The 19,583-nt window shown below is 42.2% G+C and overlaps 1 protein-coding gene across 2 annotated transcripts in view; it reads left to right on the top strand.

Moving 5' to 3' along the window:
• CNTNAP5 (contactin associated protein family member 5) overlaps positions 1–19,583 on the top strand; it is an 801,668-nt gene that overhangs the window by 349,596 nt on the left and 432,489 nt on the right. For both annotated transcript variants that reach the window (XM_077766729.1, XM_077766728.1), the window contains exon 5: positions 18,319–18,522. In XM_077766729.1, coding sequence (XP_077622855.1) covers positions 18,319–18,522 — 204 coding nt within the window. The remainder of the gene's footprint in view (positions 1–18,318; positions 18,523–19,583) is intronic.

Raw genomic sequence — 19,583 nt, 5'->3', positions numbered from 1 at the left:
ACCCAGAATCTGAAGCAGGCTCCAGGCTCTGAGCTGTCATCACAGAGCCCGACACGGGGCTCAAACTCATGGACCTCAAGATCATGGTGTGAGCCAAAGTCGGACACTTAACTAACTGAGCCACCCAGGTGCCCCATGAACTCCATGAACTTTCTGTTCCCTAGGCACAGAGCAGTTTTTCCAAGAATTTACAGAGTTAGTTCATTTAGCCAATGCAATTCCAACTCTGTTGCCACCTCTTCAGAGAGGTCCACTTTTCTTAAAATGTTATTTATTTATTTATTTTGAGAGAGAGGGAGAGAATGCATGTGCATGAGTGGGGGAGGGGCAGAGAGAGAGAGAGAGAGAGAGAGAGAGAGAGAGAGAATCCCAAATAGGCACCGCTCTGTCAGTTTAGAGCCCTGTGCAGGGCCCAGTCTCAGGAACCATGAGATCATGACCTGAGCAGAAATCAAGAGTCAGACACTTAACTGACTGAGCACCCAAGTATCCCCAGAGAAGTCCCCTTTTATTGCCCTTCTAAGTTAGTCTCCTGCTGGGACGGACAGTGGAGGCTTCCATTGAGACTGCATCACTGCTCTAATTCACCCCTGCCCAGTCTTAGTCCCTTCCTTTCCCTTCAACAAGTGTTCATCCCAAGAATACTCCCCAATAAACTTCCTGCATGCTAAAGATTAATGAATAAATAAATAAATAAATAAAGTCTCCTGCCCCACTTCCTATGTGNCCCTTTTATTGCCCTTCTAAGTTAGTCTCCTGCTGGGACGGACAGTGGAGGCTTCCATTGAGACTGCATCACTGCTCTAATTCACCCCTGCCCAGTCTTAGTCCCTTCCTTTCCCTTCAACAAGTGTTCATCCCAAGAATACTCCCCAATAAACTTCCTGCATGCTAAAGATTAATGAATGAATGAATGAATGAATAAATAAATAAATAAATAAATAAAGTCTCCTGCCCCACTTCCTATGTATCAACTGTACCCCCTGGCTATATGCTGTGCTTTTATTTTTTTCATGGTGCCTCTCACAAACCAGAATCTCATTTGTTTGTTTTGGTTTACTTGTTTGTTATTTGCTTCCCCAAATCTGTGCACCAGAATGTAAGTGCCATGAGTACAGGCAGCTTGTCTGTTAAGCCTCAGGACCTAATAGGCACAAATAGATATTTAATAAATATTTGTGGAATGAATGGATAGATGTATCAGTTCAGTCTCAGCATGGGCAACCATGTAATTCATCTGAAATTACCTGTTCTTAATAACACCCGTTGTTTTTTCTAGGGAACTGTTTTTTTCCCCCTCCTATGGGCTCATAAATCTTTTTCTCAAAATTCCATTTGAGTATGTTTCTAAGGATTGGTGGAAAACTTATAGTTCTCTAATTTCTTAAGACTTAACATTTTCACCATTTTGGAAATAGCTGCATATTCATACATTCAGTCATTCATTCACTCATTTATTCATTCAGTTGACAGTTTTACTGAGCAATTAAGACACACTAACCATCATGCAAAGCCCTGAGGGGTATAAGAAATAAACAAGACCTTTTCATGGACTTTAATAAGTTCTGTAGTTTTTTCCTTTGAAGCACTTTTGTATGATTGAATTTCATCCATTAATTCTGCAATTGTTTCTCAATCGTTTCTTTGACATATGTCTCCCTCGACTGGACTCTCTGCTTTGAAAAGGCAGTCACTGCAGGTGCAGGTAACTGCAGTGGGTTACACTGTCAGGTAACCCAATGCCCGTCAGGATGTCGGTTTCTCAGTATTCTTTCAGTAAGTATTTGTCGAATGACATTGCTGGTAGTCAGAGATGGACTAACGAGGATGTAAATAAAAACATGCCACAAAGGATTGCATGTGCCTCGTAGAAATCTTCAAAGGGGGCCTAGGGGGCGAAAAGGACAAAGTAAGCCAGTGCTGCTGCTGGTGCCAGAAAGATTCAGGAGATATCGTCCACTTGAGCTGGGTCTCAAAAGCTGAGTCGTGACTCGCTGGGCAGAGGGGATCTACAGGCAGCAGGCAGGGCTCACACAGAGGGGACACTGGGGCAGAGCTGCAAGATTTTGCTCCTTAGTGCACAGAGGCAAAGGCAGGCAAGTGGGGAACGAGCCGCTTGTCTCTTTCTGCTCCAGCATTTCCTTATAGTAACTTAAAACAATTCATCTGGCCTGCAGGAGGGAAGGTATTTATAGTACGAGATAGCCCTTCCTCTTCTCTAACCTCTCTTGGGCTTCACTTCCTTCCTAATAAAGTCTACCCTTTCCAGTTTGGAAAGTGCTCTCCTCATTGGATGAGAAGCAGGCTGTCTCCTACTGTCTTGCAGTCATCCCTCAACATTGCAGAGGCCGCCCCAGCCTCAGGCTTTTGTTTTGCTCCCTTTTGCTTTCTTTGACCCGCTTTCTTCTTCTTTCTCCAAACCAGGCTTGAAAATCCCTGTGCCTGTACATTTCTTCTGCAAGCCCGTCACATGATCCTCTGATCTGTCCCTCCTCTTCTCTCAGCCAGCATTTCAGCAGCTGTAGTGGCCATCTCCCTGCTTCCGGGACCTTCTGGAAAGGAGTTCTGGCTCACCCTTCAGGGATGAGCTTCTCACAGCGTTTGGTGGAGCCCAGAGTTCTCCAACCCTCTCATTTGCCACATCCTGCACTCGGCTTCCCCTGACTGTACCTGCACGGTCCTTGCAAAGACACGGGCTTATCTCCACCTTCCACATTTTCATTATTGCAGCTGCCTTTTTCTGAAAAATCCTCCTTCTGTTTCATCAGGCTTTCTCTCGATTGCCCTTCACCAACCAGACCAGATTTCACCTGCTTTTGAAAGCTTTTTGCCTCTTAGATCTTGTCATGCCATCCCCGTTTAGGTTTTATGTTTCAATTCTAGGTCTTGTCTTGTTAAGTGACAGTTACCTGGGGCTCCTCCTGCCCCAGTCTGTCACCAACCAGTTCTATAAGGTGGAGTCATGTCCCACCTCTCTGCTTCCTGGGACCTAGATCAGGGTCTGAAAGCTGCTGTGTGTTCCAGGAATACTTAATGTGTATCTTATTTTTCTTTTTTATTTTTATTCTAAAAAATTATTTTACATTTATTTGTTTTTGAGAGACAGAAATAAACAGAGCACAAATAGGGGAGGGGCAGAGAGAGAGGGACACACAGAATCTGAAGCAGGCTCCAGGCTCCAAGCTGTCAGCACAGAGCCCGATGTGGGGTTTGAACTCTCGAACCGTGAGATCATGAACTGAGCCCAAGCTGGATGCTTAACTGACTGAGCTACCCAGGCGCCCCTGTATTTTATTTTTAGATGTAGATGCTAGCCATCGCTAACCATTTTTGAAAGTGTTTATTATATTTTTAAAAATTGCAATACTCTTTCTAATCAAGACCTCCTTTCTCTTATGTACATATATCTACCTTTTATAAGTAATAAAATTATGAGCTTATGAGAATCCTCCTTGTACATGGGTGTCTTTAATACCTTGCACTTTTTCACTCTGAATGATTGAGATTATCTGTGGTTGGAGTTCCCAGATCAATTTGTGTTTGGAGCCTCCTTAGGCTATTCTGGGATATTTTGTCTTAAAATCTCCAGAAGTAAAATCATATCTCCATTATCCCTAAGTATTTCTGTTTTTAAAATCTTTTCTTCTCGATCACCTTCATTCTCTTTTATAAATTCCCAAGTGGCTGTCTCACTTTACTGATGTTCCCATTGCTTTCGTGTCACCAGTGTCGTCTTTTTGCCATGGTCATGATGAAGTTCAGAGCAACACATTCCTTCCGTGTGCTCGGATATGAACAATGAACAGATAGATGGTCTGTTCTTAAACACGGGAACCTTCCAGCAAACCCTGCTGACTCTTTGAGACTCTTGTTTTGTCATCTGCCAGTCACAATTGTAATTACTTTAAAGACTACTATGTCACATTTGAGTTATTGTGTATGAAATATAAAGCAGAGTATGTAGCAAATAGTCTGAGTTTAATAATTGGCAGCTAGTCCTACGGTAGGTGTGTATCCATAGATAAAATCCCTGTATTTCTAGTTCATGTTGCCTTTTTGGGAAACGTTAACCAACCACATCCTCTGTCAGAGAAGGGGCCTCTCTCAGATTCAGGTATGCTCTGCTCTTGTCTCTACTGCTGTCACAGGCTCTGGGATCTCAGTTCTCTGCCTCCTTCAAGTTCTCTCTCTCTCTCTCTCTCTCTCTGCTCAAGAGTAGGATACAATGTGGTCCTCCATGACATTCTGCAAATGTCAGATACAAGGTCTTCTGTTCAGATTGCTACTGCTGGATAATTTCACGAAGTCAATAACTCTATGGGGAACCAAGAAAATAATTTCCATACTTACAGATAGTTAATCTGAGCAAGTTTTACCTATTTCGTGCTGTGTGTCAAGGTTATGATGGCTGTCATACACCTTCATGTATACGACCAAGCTTGCTACATTATATTCTCATAAGAATTATTGACTGCCTCCTCTGTCACCATTTTTCCTCTCGTGTCACTGATGTCATCCACTGGGGTGTCTGGTTCTTAAGTTTTGCATGGATACTTTCTCTCTCTGATCAGTTTTCAAGTTGATTGGGCTTTGGCCAAACATGTTCATGGTGGTAGACCAAGTAAATAAAGGACATGGGTCCTCCTCTGTCAATGAGCTGCTAGTGGAAAGATGCACACTTGAGATAAAGGTGTCAGTACAGAATTGTGCAAAATAACTTCTCCTGTAGAGATTACTGGGAAATGGGGAGGACCATTCTTCGCTGGGATTAATGGCGACTCTTTCTGGGAGAGAGAGCCAGTTGCTATTGTTGGCAACCATTCCATCATTACATTATGATTTCCATTAGAAGTGTCACTGTCATCATCAACATACCTCCCCATTGTATTTTTAATATGCACATTATAGTACAACATACTCCAAGCCTCAAGTCTTTTTCTTTTTTTTTTTAATATAATTTATTTTCAAACTAGCTAACATACAGTGTATACAGCGTGCTCTTGGCTTCGGGAGTAGATTTGTGATTCCTCGCTTACATACAACACCCAGTGCTCATCCCAACAAGTGCCCTCCCCAGTGCGCATCACCCATTTTGCCCTCCCTCTGACCCTCCCACCCCATCAACCCTCAATTTGTTCTCTGCACTTAACAGTCTCTTTTGGTTTTCCTCTCTCTCTGTAACTGTTTGTTTCTTCCCTTCCCCATGTCTTTCAAATAGGAATTACTCTTCCTATGTCCTATACAAGGACAGACTTAAATTTATTAGTTTTTAATGTTTGTTTGTTTGTTTATTTATTTTGAGAGAGAGGGAGAGCATGAGCAAGTGAGGGACTGAGAGAGAGGAAGAGAGAGGAAGAGAAAGAGAATCCCAGGAAGGCTCTGCACTGTCAGTATAGAACCCGACACGGGGCTCCATCTCAACCATGAGGTCACAGCCTGAGCCAAAAGCAAGAGTCAAACACTTGACAACCCAGGTGCCCCTCAGACAGACTAAAATTTATAAAGATGAAGTGTCTTTTAGATAAGTTAAGCAATTTGCATCCTGAGCTAAATATTTCTTCTGAGCTCTAAAAATACATATTCATTTGCCTGATTGATATCTCAATTTCTTTATGTCGTAAATAGCTCAAACTTAACATATCCCAAAGGGGACTGTTAAAATCAAATGTACCCTCCTACCATATTCAGTTTCTCCTGCTTGTGGACTTCCTCGTCTCAGCAGGTAGTACCACGTGCCGCAACCAGCCGTGGGAAGCTTTCTTTCTATCCGTCTTCTCCCTTATTTCGCATAGTAAGTACATCAGCAAGTTCTATCAATATTACTTCCTCATTCATCCCCAATATGTCCATTCTTTTCATCTCTACAGTCACCAGCTTGGTTCAGTACTTCTTGTATTACCTGAATTTTTAATTCAGCAACCCATTTTCACTCTTTTCTTTTCTTTTTCTCCCCCCTCCCCCTTGTCTTTGCTACAGTCAGCAGGATTTTCATAGAACACAGAGTTGAGGCACTTCCTGCTGAGCACCTTTCACAAGCTTTTACCTGCACTTAACACAGACCGAGCCTGGTGTATGAAGAACAGGCCCCAGAGGATGTGGCCTTCACCTGCTTCACTGGCTTTCCCACCCTGTGATATCCCCTGCCCCCCATCTGGGCTCAACCCCTATTGACTTCTGTTTTCTGTGGTCTCTCATGCCATGCTGCCTCCTTCCTATCTCAGGGAAGGGCTGATCACACTGTCTGGAGGCTCCCCCTCCCCACCACCCCTGCCTTCTTTAGCTCAATTTTTTTTTTAATTTTTATTTATTTTTGAGAGAAAGAGACAACGTGAGGGCAGAGAGAGATGGAGACCCAGAATCTGAGCTCAGCACAGACCCCAATGCAGGGCTCGAACCCACAAACCATGAGATCATGACCTGAAGTGAAGTTGGATGCTTAACCAACTGAGTCACCCAAGCACCCCTTTAGCTTGATTCTTAAATCATCTCAGCTCTATTACCATTTTCCAGAGAGGTGCCAGTTGAGTCCCAATTTAAATAAAGTTATGCTTCCTTTTTTTCTTTTATCTTAACACATACCATTCTTTTATTTCAAAGCATCAATCTCTGTCTCAGTCTGTTTGTGTTGTTTTAACAGAAAACCATAGACTGGGTGGTTTATAAACAACAGACATTTATTTCTCACAGTTTTGGAGGTTGGAAAGTCCAAGATCAAGGCGTCTGGGGAGGGCTTACTTCCCATTTTATAGATGCCCATCTTCTCATGGTGTTCTTACCTGGCAGAAGAGGCAAAGGAACTCTGTGTTTCTCTTTCATGGGAGTATTAACTCCATTGATCTTATCACCTCCCCCCAAAGCCCACCTCCAAATACCATCACATTGGGGGTCAGGTTTTGGGAGATACAACATTCCGCATATAGAATGAATACACACAGACACAGACACACACACACACACACACACACATAAATACACGAACACACAGAAGAGAAAAATAGAGAGATAAAGATAGATCAATATAGATATTTAGTAGCTATTTACATGTGTATTTCATTGTGAGTTACCTCTCACTACCAGTTTCCAGGCTCCATAGCATCAGGGACCATGTCTGCTTTCATACCTAGTTCACAGCACAGAAAGAGGCTCATTTCAATTAATAGCTATTCAATGTGTTGAATAAATCACTTCCCCAAAGTGGGACAGCCCTCTGAGACAGGCTTTGAACCCAGTTCTGTATTGTTCCCATATCCGTGGGTTTCTGACTCTGTATCTGAAAGCATTTAATCACAAGACATGGAAAAATCTTACTAGAAAGCGTTCCGTTCAGCTCTCAAATTCCCATATTATGGCTTCATTCACAAGACCCCAAGCAAGGAACCTTCAGTTCCTGAGCAAATGTGGCTAAGGTGTCTGGGGAAGGAGTGTAGCTGCTGTCCAATCCGGGAGCCCCTTACCTCTTTATCCCTTCCCTGCATTCTCAAACCTACCGCTCCATAAAAATCACCTGGGGGATATTCTGTTTCTACATACTAAGTCATCCTCTCTGGGTAGAGGCCCCAGCAGAAGCATTGATTTTGCTGTTCCTAGATGGTGGTTATATGGGGCCAGAGTTTAAAACCGTATTCTCAAACTCCTCTTCTAACTATGAGAGTCATTTCATTCTTAATCTACATTGTCATTGCTAATCTTAAGGATTTAACATGAAATGTCAACACCGTGATGGGCAGGCTATAGTCACTTTAACGCACGGCCGTACTCACCACCAGAGATGCAAATCTAGCGTTCTCACCTACTGGTTGTATAATCCTGGACAATCTTGGGTCTTCTGTGGACCCAGCTTCCTTTTTAGTGAAAAGACAGGTAATAATTATGCTTGTTTCATATACACAAATCACTTGAAGCAGTGTTTGGCATAAGGTAATCCTTGAAAAAGCGTTAGCTCGGACCATCCTTATCTTCAGCTGTCATTTAAGCCAGTCACCACACTTCTGCCCATTTTTCATTTCCCAGGTTATTCAGGACCACATTCCACCTGTACCTCAAAGGAAAGAAGGGAACGTTTTTACATACCAGTTCCTAAAGGGTACTAGCACCTTCATCAGGCCCATCTGGAGACTTTAGGTTAAGTGGACTTCTGTCTGGGGGCCTCTATTTGAATTCCTTTCTACATGGGGGAGCTAATTAATTTTAAAAAGCATTATAAATTCTGATAAGGCGTAATCATCTGTCAGGCTTCTGGATCTCATTAAAAATTACATCCGTCATTTTATACCTCAAGTTGCCTCCTTTCCACCCAAAAAAAGATTTTGCCCCTATTTGGTTAATTATTGCCAAGTAGTGTCATCCAAAATTCATCAGCCTCAGAGCGGAAGTCACATTCTCTTTCCCCAAATAAATTTCTTTGTCATCCCAGCACCAGCTGCCCCTTTTGTTGCCCTTGTCATCTGGGGCCATTTGACATACATGGTAGAGGCCACAAAGCTGTAAATTTCATCTTTGGCATGTTAAGATCTGTATCACAGGAGACTTTGAAAGGCTAGGTTCATGGCTTTGCAAACCCTGGAGCAGCAGAGGACATGATGACAGCAGTCAGGACTGAGGGCTTGGAGACCCCAGGGAGAGCTTCGAATCCCACTTTGCAAATCATAGCATTTTATAGCCAGAAATACCTCCATGATCACTCATAGCCATCCCTGCATTTTATCGATGAGGAAATTGAGGCCCAGAAAGGTCCTAATATTGAGTTAGTCAACTTCTTCTTTTTTTTGTCTTAGTTTACAGAGGAATGACAAAAAAAAATCTCTTCTATGAAGAGACAAATATACATGTGTAGGTGCAATGAAAACACATTAACTCAAAAGCACTGTGATTTTCTATCATAAGACAACATTTCTGATGAATCTGAAATAACAGTTTTTATTGATTGAAGATCTTAAAACTCCTTCAATAGACAACAAACGTTACTCAGCAGTCCCCTTTCTGCTAGGCTTAGGAGATGTAGAAATAAATAGGACAATGCCTGCTCTATAGGAACTTGGGATTTTTAGTAGCTTTTTAAAAAAGGCAGACATGGGCACCCGGGTGGCTCAGTCGGTTAAGCATCCAACACCACTCATGATCTCACAGTTTGTGGGGTTCAAGCCCCACATCAGGCTCTGTGCTGACAGCTCAGAGCCTGGAGCCTGTTTCGGATTCTGGGTCTCCTCTCTCACTCTCTCCTGGCCCCTTCCCTACGCATGCTCTGTCTCTTTCTCAAAAATAAAATAAAACATTAAAATTTTTAAAAATTAAAAAAATAAAACAGACAGACAAAGAAATGCTTATAAATGAGGACATAAAAGGAACCAGGTGTCTTGCAAAGCCAGCAAGGGAGGGGAAATCCGTGGCTAATGATATTTCTGATGACTTTATGTTTGTCTGCTGCCATGTGCTTTGACTGACTGTATGGCTCTGCTTCCTGTGACCCATATGCTAATGGTTATGATTTTAAAGGAGCCTTACAAGGCAAAATGGACTGATAGTTAGATCGGCCACTTTATGCAACAGTGGGCTTCCTCACAAATGCCAAGACCTTGCCCCCTACAGTTTGTTTTACATTTACTCTCGTTGAAATGTTCACTGGAGTGACTCGTTCACAGATGTTACTCAGGTAGAATCACTAACAAGGAATATTCAGTTTCTCCCCTGCCAAATGAAACCATGGTAAATCTTAAAAAAAAAAAAAAAAATACAGGGGCTCCCGCATGGCTCAGTTGGTTAGGCATCCAGCTCTTGGTTTCTGCTCAGGTCATAATCTCACAGTTTCCTGAGTTTGAGCCCTGCATCAGGCTCTGTGCTGGTGGCGTGGAGCCTGCTTGGGATTCTCTCTCTCTTTCTTTCTCTCTGTCCCTATCCCACTCACACTGTCTCTCTTTCAAAAATAAATAAACTTGTAAAAATTAAAAAAGGAAAATATGCCAACTCGTTTTGGGGGGTCGGGGAATTACAACTCTTTTCTCCCACTTAGACACTCCTACTTAAATGTCTCTCATAGTTCGAAGTCCCTTTCAGGGGGAACGGGAATATTTGTGCATTATAGCTGAAGATTGTTGGCGATCTGGAAGGCCAGGGGACAGTTCACAAGTGTGTTGTGCTATTTGCACACCAAAGGCTGGCTGTTCAGGACTGACCTTTGCCTTGATCCCTCTTTCTGGGAACTTGTGAGTAAGATTTGTGAAACAGTGCCTCTGTTTTGTTTAACAAAACCTTCTGTTAGTGTGCCTTACTGGCTGCGACCTGCCACTTCTGATGGCCTGCCCTGTGCTTTTTTCCTTGAGGTGACCCATTCCTGGGCCACACTGTTGTCACCCTAGCTGTCCACTGCTCCCCGTCCATCCCACATGTGTCTACTTGGGCAGCAAGTTACCCGGACTGTGATTATGCTTTCCTTTGTCACCTCCTACTCTACCGGAGTGATTCATTTGCTGGGTCTTTGTGTTACTGTGTCTGTGTCCCTGAACAGAACGACCCACGTCTCCATCGTCTGCATCTCATAGCTCAGCATAGTGACCACAAAATAGGCCTAATATCTGCCCGTGGACTTAAGAATAAACAAACCAAAGCATCTCTACTGTTTATAGAGTTCCTTAAAGTGATCACATTATTTGTATATAATTCTTTGTAGCTCACGTACAGTCCAGTTGAGCTACAAATTTCAAGTGTGCTTGGAGATGTCTATATGTGTAAGATATCCAAAAAACCCTCTGTGTTTTAAGAAGGCAAGTCTGACTGTCAGAGCTAAAAATTCTATCTGCTAAAGTTAGGATTGGAATTCAGAGTTTTGGGGGTTTTTTTTTGTACTCTGAGTGTGTTTTATGTTGTCTTTTTGAGATCCATTCTGCACTCTCCCTGCTGTCTATTGTACATAGAAATGTCAGAAGTTCTGTAAGGAAAGCGCTACTCAGGAATTGTCCGTGCTCACATCGGAAACTGACATTGCTTTCACAGTTCATCTGAGGTTATCATTAGCTTCTGATAAGGCCTGGAAAAGTCAGGACTGGTGGAGGATCTGTGTAAATGCGAGCTGACTGTGGAAACCTTTGTGGTTTGTGGATTGCTAGGCAAAGCCCTTGAGTCCTCAGTGCGAGGGTATGGTCTGAATAATAATCATTTTTCTTACATAATGTATCACGATATAGGCTTCAAATTATAATCGTGTTGAAAATCATATTTGTTGTGAACAGCCAAAGAGTCTGAGCAGTACTAATTGTCACAGGGTGGATCGACGGTGCCTCCTGTCAACTCTGAACTTAGGCTTTTGTGTCTAAGAGAAAGCAGACTCTGTGTCATGGGCCTACACCAACATCCTTCTCAGCTCACTCGGGGATTCGAGCTTGGAATCTTTTATTCAGTGGAGCCCTTTTTTTAGCTGGTTTGTTGACAAGGTACCAACATCCATCAAATATGCCAGAGTGTGCCTCCAGAACTCTGTCTTTCTCTGAAAACAAGCTCTGACAGCTGGGTCAGCAATTATAGGCCCAGTGGGAAATCGACCAGCTCTGGCATTTCTCAGCACCGCTGGGACGGAGGGAGTGTGCACGGGTTTTAGCTTGACCTAAAAGGAGAGCATTGTGGGCTCTAGGATCTGCCCTTATCCTGTACCTTTTTGGGTCCCCACATGGGCCCTCCTTCATATTCCAGGGAAATCTGCCAATGTCTAACCGCTTTTACCAACCATAAATTGAATTGAGTTAAATTCACAGTAACGAGATCCTAAAAATTGATTTTGAGAGAGAGGAGGATTGTCCACTCTGGGAACTAAATATCTAACAGCTGTCTTCTCTGAAAGAAGAAATTGGGTAACACCATTGGGGAGGGGTAGGATGGATAGCCAGGACTGAAATGTGGGCTGACTGAACAGCACAGTAGAGTTTATCCCTGTCTACCTGTGCTGAACATGGGTGCTGCCATGTTGAGGGAAGTCCACAAAGCTTTGAATATAATAATGTCTTACTGAAGTGAGACCACAGAAATAAGCTAGGAAAGGGAGTTTGAGCTTAGGAGAGATAGCGAGGGTGGGGAGGGCATTCCGTATCTACCCTAAATAAAGCCTCTCAGAAGTTTGTGAGGTTTCCCTGGCTCCCTTAGGAACAACACTGCTCTGATCTGAGTGAAAGAAGAAGTACAAAAGAGTAGGGACCCTTGGGACCCCTGGGATCCCTGGGATCCCTGGGACCCCTGGGAAATTCATGTCAACTTTTAAGGAGAAGGAGAATCTCAAGTAGGTTCTGTGCTAAGTGCAGAGCCTGACGTTGGGCTCGATCCACACACCATGAGATCACCACTTAAGCCAAAGTCAAGAGTTAGACGCTTAACCTCTTGAGCCACCCAGGAGCCCCATCATTGTTTTCCTTTTAAATTGGCACCTCCGTTCTTGTATTCACATTCCCACACACATGCATATTCTCTAGGGCTTCCTTGATTCTCATTGCACAAAGTCTTGTACATTCTCATTGGACATGAGATGTAAATTTCATCTAATCCTCACACCCACCCATTTCTTAAGAGGAAACTTTGATGGTTTCCGTGCCACACAACTTATTACCATGTGTATGCCTTTGGGCAAGGTACATAATCTTTCTGTGCTTTGGCTTCCCATGTTACAAATAGGAAAAAATACGGACCTTGCAGGGCTGTTGAGAACATTAAATCAGGCAATATGTACTAATTTGCTCCTTTTTTCCTCTAGAGAATGGATTACTTCAACCAGGGTAAGAAATCTCTATGGGTGGCTTAGACAGGCTGTAATAAAAAACACAGAAGATATATTTAGTTTTGTCAGTTATTTTCCTGGTGCTCTTAAAACTATATTCTGAGGTGATTACACACCTTTCCACCTGACAGTAGGGGCCTATCTCTGCCCATTAAGCACCCTGCAACACACTTAATTTTCCTTTTATCCTTTCCTTCCCTTCCCTTTGCTTCGCTTTCCTTTCCTTTGCTTTCCTTCGCTTCGCTTTCCTTTCCTTTGCTTTCCTTTCTTTTCCTTTTCCCTTTCCCTTGTTTACTTTTTCTTGGTATTTTTAAAGACAATCTTCTTTCAAGTTGCTTGTAAAACATGAATGAAAGTGTTCATGTCCGTAACCGGATCCCATGCTACAAATTAAATCCTGAAAGTACTGAAGGAAAGTATCAGGACAAAGTGATTACAATAATATCTAAAGAGGAAAAAGCAGTGTGTTACAGAATTGTTTTTCTTAACAGCCACAATTCAAAAATTGGGGACTTTATTATTTTCATTTGAAATCTGCTTATCTAGGTGACGTTGAGAATGCTAAGTACTTCACAGAACTCTGTGCCTGGAGGAACAATTAAATAGTCAGCTGGGGAATGGTTCATTTTTCTGTAAACCTTTCTTTTTCTCTTTAACTTCCTGTTTCTTCTTCTGAGAAATAGTTGACACATTTTATGTGTGACTCCATATTTCAAAAGGCTCAGCAGGTTTGCCGGAATTCTCTTAGATTGTCAAAGTATCTTTCTCATTAGCTGTAGGTGGCCTTGGAGGGGGGAAAGCCTCCACTCTCTCTCTGCTAGGCCAAGTCTGTGCTTTCAAAAGGGGCCCCTTCACCTCTGCACTAGTGACCATGTGTCTGCAGGTAAAGCATGTGTCACATGCCAGGTGGCTGAGTGTGAGCTTCCAAGAAAATGAACGCTCTGAGTGTGAGTGGGCAGCCAGACTCTTAAAGGGTGGGGACAGGTAATGTGACAGGAAGTCAAGGGACAGTCGGCAGTAGTACCTTTGGGCACAGTTTCCTTACTGGGCCACTGTGTCATTTCACAGGTGTTTCTGGACAGCACATGTTTGGGGCCTAATGCTGGGCTCTGAATTAATGAGGTGGTTGATATATACCTGGCCCCTGCCTTCCTGGGGTGCTCCGTCAAGTTGGAAACAACCAAGTATCAAATTCCAGTTGGGAGGTGCATTGTGAAGCAACTAATAGGGCGTTTAGGGGAAGTTGGCTAATCCCTAACCTGTAAAGGAACGGCCAAGCACCTATCTAACAGCTGGACATCAGAAGAGGGGACAGCCCTCATGTACGTACTCAGCACATATAGAGTGGGAAGAGTCCAATGGGACAGGTTGGAATCCCGGCTCTGCCCCTTGCTAACTTCATACGTTCTAACTCTTCGAACCATAGTCTCTTCATTTGTAAAACTGGAATCATAATACAATGCTCCTTGTAGGTTGATTGAAATTATGTTCACATAAAAAATATACAATGTTACAGGGCTGGTGGTGTGTGCTGTGTACATATTATCCAGACTACCTTGCACACACATGCACATGCATGCACATCGAAAGTATATTGTGCATGAAGTTGAGTCAGGGGTGGGGAAGGGAGTAAAGATGAGGTGAGAAAGCAGGAAGGCCAGATCACAGGAAGTCTCAGAGACAGAATTTAATTCTTAGTGTAAAGAGAGTTCACAGAAGGTCTATGGCGAAGGTGATAGGTAATATTACTTGTGTTTTATGAAGATGAGAGAATGGGTCAGAGGGAAGTAGCAAACGTTGAATCCGGGAGGGCAGTTACAAGGCTATTTTAAGAATATGGAAGGTGATGATGTAGGCTTGAATACATACCTGCTCAGTGTGATATGACAGATACTGAATCAACCATGTTCTTTGGATCATCTTTATACCATGCACAGATCTTTATCACTGTAAATAATGCCTTTGGATTAATGATGGATGGGAAGGGCTAGCGGGTGAGATACTGAGTGAGTCTTCATTTCCAGGGTAAGGTAGGCTTCTTTTAGCTCTACTGCACAGATGGGAAGATGGAAGGTCAAAGAAATCAAGAACGTTGCCTCAAGTCCTCCAGCTAGTAAAGAGCAAGACCATAAATGAAACCCAGGACTGTTAGACTTCCAACAATATTGTTTTTGTTCCTGTCTATCGCTTCTGTCCCCTTTAGGTTTCATGGCAATAGGGAGATGTGTTTTCTTGGAGGTAACCTACGCCATCGACACTTATATCACCAAGTAAGTTACTAGATTAGCTAGACATTAGAGGGAACAGAATGCAGGTCATAAAAGCTGTTATGGATCAGGAGAGAGGGGAGTAGGGCCGTGGAATGGAGAGAGTGCCTGTGCACTGCAGGCTGAGACACAGGGCACAAGGTGTGTCTGTGAAGTAATAACACATCCTGTGTTTACTCATGAAAGCATTTGTCCCGCGCCCACAGACAAGAGAGTGTTTCAGTTTTCTGCTCCCATAACACTAGGAATACCCTCTATTTTAGCTCGTAATAACCCATATTAGTGTGGCTGTCCATAAATAAATAGCATGTGTTGTTTCAATTCATTCGACAGCAGACTCCTGAGGACCCAGTTTCTTACCCAGAGCCTGGTGCAGTGACAGAGGGGAACAATAGGAAGAGAGTATGGATTCATAATGTATGCACCCAGCACTCATGAAGAATTGCAAATAGAGTGTGAGACGCTGAAATATGGCAGAAAAGGAGAGTTGAGGCAAACTTGGCATCCCCTGTGCAGTAATCCATTGACTCAAAAAATGGAAGAGCATCATTGTGGGTGAGAAGGTGGAGTGTCAGCCACCATATTGGACTGGTTAGGAACTCAAGTCCTTCCAGCCACTCCAATCACTATTAATGCCCCTACTGTCTATTATTGATGTAACGCAATGTGCCAGACAAGATGGCATCACTTTGTACGTATTATCACTTTATATGTGTTAGCACATTTACCTCTTCCTGCAGTCTTCTCTGAAGGATGTTAATTACCCCATTTTACAGAGGAGGAAATCAAGTCTCAGAGGTAGAGTTGCCCACTTTGACTCAGCTAACAAGCTATGACTATCATCCTTTAAAATCCATGAGCTTATCAACACATGGACTCATTACTCCCTAACTGATGACAGATTGTTGTCTGTGGCCTCCATTTGATTTGGATAAGAGTCCAGTTAAGGGGACAGGTGTGGGTAGCAATGAGTGGCATCAGAAGGGCCTAAGAGAGGTGGGAATTGGTGAAAACCTGTGTAGCTGGAGTATTTCTTTCTAGGGTCCAGCAACCTTTTGGTTCGAATCACTTTGTTCCATAGGAATAAATTGTGAAATTGCATTTTAAAACTAATTACAGTAAAAGTATGATTTCCTTTTTACTTTCATTTCCTAATTTTGGCTTTACAAAGAATGTTTTTAGATCCTTGGCCAAAATAATATACTTAATTTATCATTGTGTACACTCAAGCTGAGCATTTTAACTGCTTGATGAATAATGAAAAATTGAGTTTTTATGAGTGCTTGATTTCAAATAAGGCTGATCCCACTCCTTCCATACACCCATTCACCACTGCCCCACCCACATAAGAGAGTAAATAATGAATCTGTTTCAAGTTATATTAAATAGTCTTATTTTTTTCTGTTGTAAAAGTAATAAATGTCCTTTGTAAAAGATTTTATAATTTAAAAAATGGGAAAACTAATGTGAAAATAACATAGAACACCTCCCAAATAGAGTCTCTCTATTAACTTATTTTTAAGGGCTTACTTTTTAAAGAGCAGTTTTAGGCAGTTTTAGATTCACAGCAAAATGAGGTATGCAGATTTCCCACATACCCCTTGCTTCCACATATGCAGAGCCTCCCCTATTGCTAGCCTTCTCTCCAGAGTGTGAAATTTTACTACAGTTGGTGAACCTACATTGACCTATCATAATCACCTCAATTTCATAATTTACATTATGGTTCACTGTTGGTGTTGCATATTCTGTCTGCTGGGACAAATGTGTAATGATAGGTTATCTCCATCATGAGAGTACAATACAGGGTCTTTTTTACCACCCTAGAAATCCTCTGTGTTCCACCAGATCATCCTTCTCTCCCCCAACCCAGGCAACTATTGATCTTTTTACTGCCCCCATACTTGTTGCCTTTTCTAGAACATCATACCATTGGGATCATACAGTAGCCTTTCAAGATCGGCATATTTCACTTGGTCATATGCAATATGGTCATAAGCATATTTCTTTCTGGGTCTTACGCAAGTTTATTTCATGTCTTTCCATGGCTTGCTAGCTCATTTCTTTTGAGTGCTGAATAATATTCCACAGTCTCAATATACCAGTTTATTTATACATCCACCTACTGAAGGACATCTTGGTGGCTTCCAAGCTTTGGCAATTATGAATGAAGCTGCTATAAAACACCCATGTACAGATTTTTGCATGAACATAAGTTTTCAACTCCTTTGTGTAAATACCAAGCAGTGAGGTTGCTGGTTAGTATGATGAGAGTATGGTTACTTTCATAAGAAGCCACCAAATCATCTTCTGAAGCAGCTGTACCATTTTTCATTCCTACCACAAATGAATGAGAGCTCCTGTCGCTTCACATCCTCACCAGCATTTCTTGTTGTCAGTGTTTGGTATCTCATTGTTGTCTTAATTTGCCTTTTCTTAATGACACATGATGTGGACCATCTTTTTATTTACTTATTTGTCATCTCTAAATTCTTTGGGGAGGTGAGAATCCTTGTTAACATTTTGACATACAATTTTCAGATATGTTTATACATACATACATACAAAATAAGTTGATTTGAATCATGATTACTTGACTTTCTCTTCTTTGCTTTAACAATAGTGATTGAACATTATATATATATGTATATACATATATATATATATATATATGATAGATATCAATGACACAGGATAGGGCAGGGATGGTAAGGATGCCATATACTTGCCTTCCCTATACAAAGAGCAAGTCTTCCTTTACTGCCTATTCTTTTCCACTGAACTCAGAAGAGACCTCAGAATCTCTTTCAATACAGGTTCTAGGAAGATAGTACTATTCAGTTAATCGTGGAATGATAGACTGTATTTTTCCATCTCTAACCTTGAACCTGAGATGAGGGGGTCAGGTGGCTCCAAGTAGCAAAAGCAAATTAATAATGAAGATAAGTCATGAGAGATTATTACTACCAGGCATCTGACACTGTAGAGCCTGATGTAGGTGCTTATGGTATTCTCCCCCTGTTCCCTGAAGCAAAATATGACATATCGCTAATGAGGGGCTTTACTTTCAGGCTACTGATCAGTTCACTTTGACTCAGTGTGCAATGCTTACCTATAAATGAATAACCCCCCTGAGTCTAATTAAGCTGGGTCTAGTCCATATGCTTCCTGTTGAGATGGGACCTTCCAGATGTCAAAAAAATTCCCATAACTTGGACAACAACTAAGATGGGAAGCAGGAAATGCAATTGTGAGAATCTTAACTGATCTCTCTCTCTCTCTCTCTCTCTTCTTACCCAGAATCAGATGTCGCTGACTTTGATGGCCGAAGCTCCCTTCTGTATAGGTTCAATCAGAAGCTGATGAGCACTCTCAAAGATGTGATCTCTCTGAAATTCAAGAGCATGCAAGGAGATGGGGTCCTGTTCCATGGAGAAGGTCAACGTGGAGACCACATCACTCTGGATCTCCAGAAGGGGAGGCTCGCCTTGCACCTCAACTTGGGTAGGGTCAGGCTTTGGTCCCTTCTATGTTGAGATAGCGGGAACTCCATTTTGTAGTGGGTCACAGTTCCTTAATGCCCTGGTGTATCAGGTGAGAATCGCTGCAGCACAATCTAAGTGACGTTTCCCCTTTTACATGTTGAAGAAGAAAAGACTACCATTTTGTGAAGTAGTTAAGCTGTACATAACATTCTTTGAAACAAGATAGTATTGGCAAGTAGGGAACACTGCAAGTTCATTGCTCTCTATCTGTGTCTGTCTATCTTTTTTTTTAGTAATAGAATTTAATTTGAGCAAGTTTAACACATATCAACATATATTTTAATGAAACTTTCTCACAATCTATGCTGGATTGGTATATTTATGAAAGTTGAGTCCTAAGAGAAAAATATAGACACATTTTAATTTATTTAGTTTTTCTTTCTTTCTTTCTTTCTTTCTTTCTTTCTTTCTTTCCTTCTTCCTTCCTTCCTTCCTTCCTTCCTTCCTTCCTTCTCTCTCTCTCTCTCTCTATCTTTCTGCTTTTCCTGTTTTTTTTTTCTGGTTGTGGGGAGATAGGGGTTATACGTATAGTGGGAAAGTCTAAGTTTCTAGGCAAACACCACTTCCTTCAAGTGCCCTCATTCTGCCAGAGTGAGCCCTAGACTTGCCAAATATCAGTTAATTTGGAACAGAATGTCCTCCTGCCTTCTTTGCAGTCAGGACCCAGGCCTCCCTCTGTGGGCTGGCACCCAGCACGGCCTTGCCACAGGCATGCCATCATTTCAGTTTCATTGTAATCAACTTCCTATCCTAGGGAATAAGAAAGAAGGGGGCAGCCCCCATCGTGTTCTCAGAGGTACTTCTGAAGGAAGAGTGAAGCAAGTGCTGAGGTCAGGGGACAGAATTCCCAGAGGTGCAAAAGCAAACCTAAAAGCTCTTCTGTAGAGAAAGAAACCAAAACCAAAACCAAAACAACAACAACAACAACAAACACAAACACAAACAAAACAAAACGAAACAAAACACCACCCTGAGGAAACAGCAAGTGCCATTCATTATGAGAATGATTCCCTGCCTCTC

The sequence above is a fragment of the Crocuta crocuta genome, unplaced genomic scaffold, assembly GCF_008692635.1.
Source record: "Crocuta crocuta isolate KB4526 unplaced genomic scaffold, BGI_CrCroc_1.0 scaffold5, whole genome shotgun sequence".
In the NCBI taxonomy this organism is placed as follows: Eukaryota; Metazoa; Chordata; class Mammalia; order Carnivora; family Hyaenidae; genus Crocuta; species Crocuta crocuta.
The sequence above is the reverse complement of the archived record's forward strand: the minus strand, read 5'-3'. Positions and strand labels throughout refer to the sequence as shown.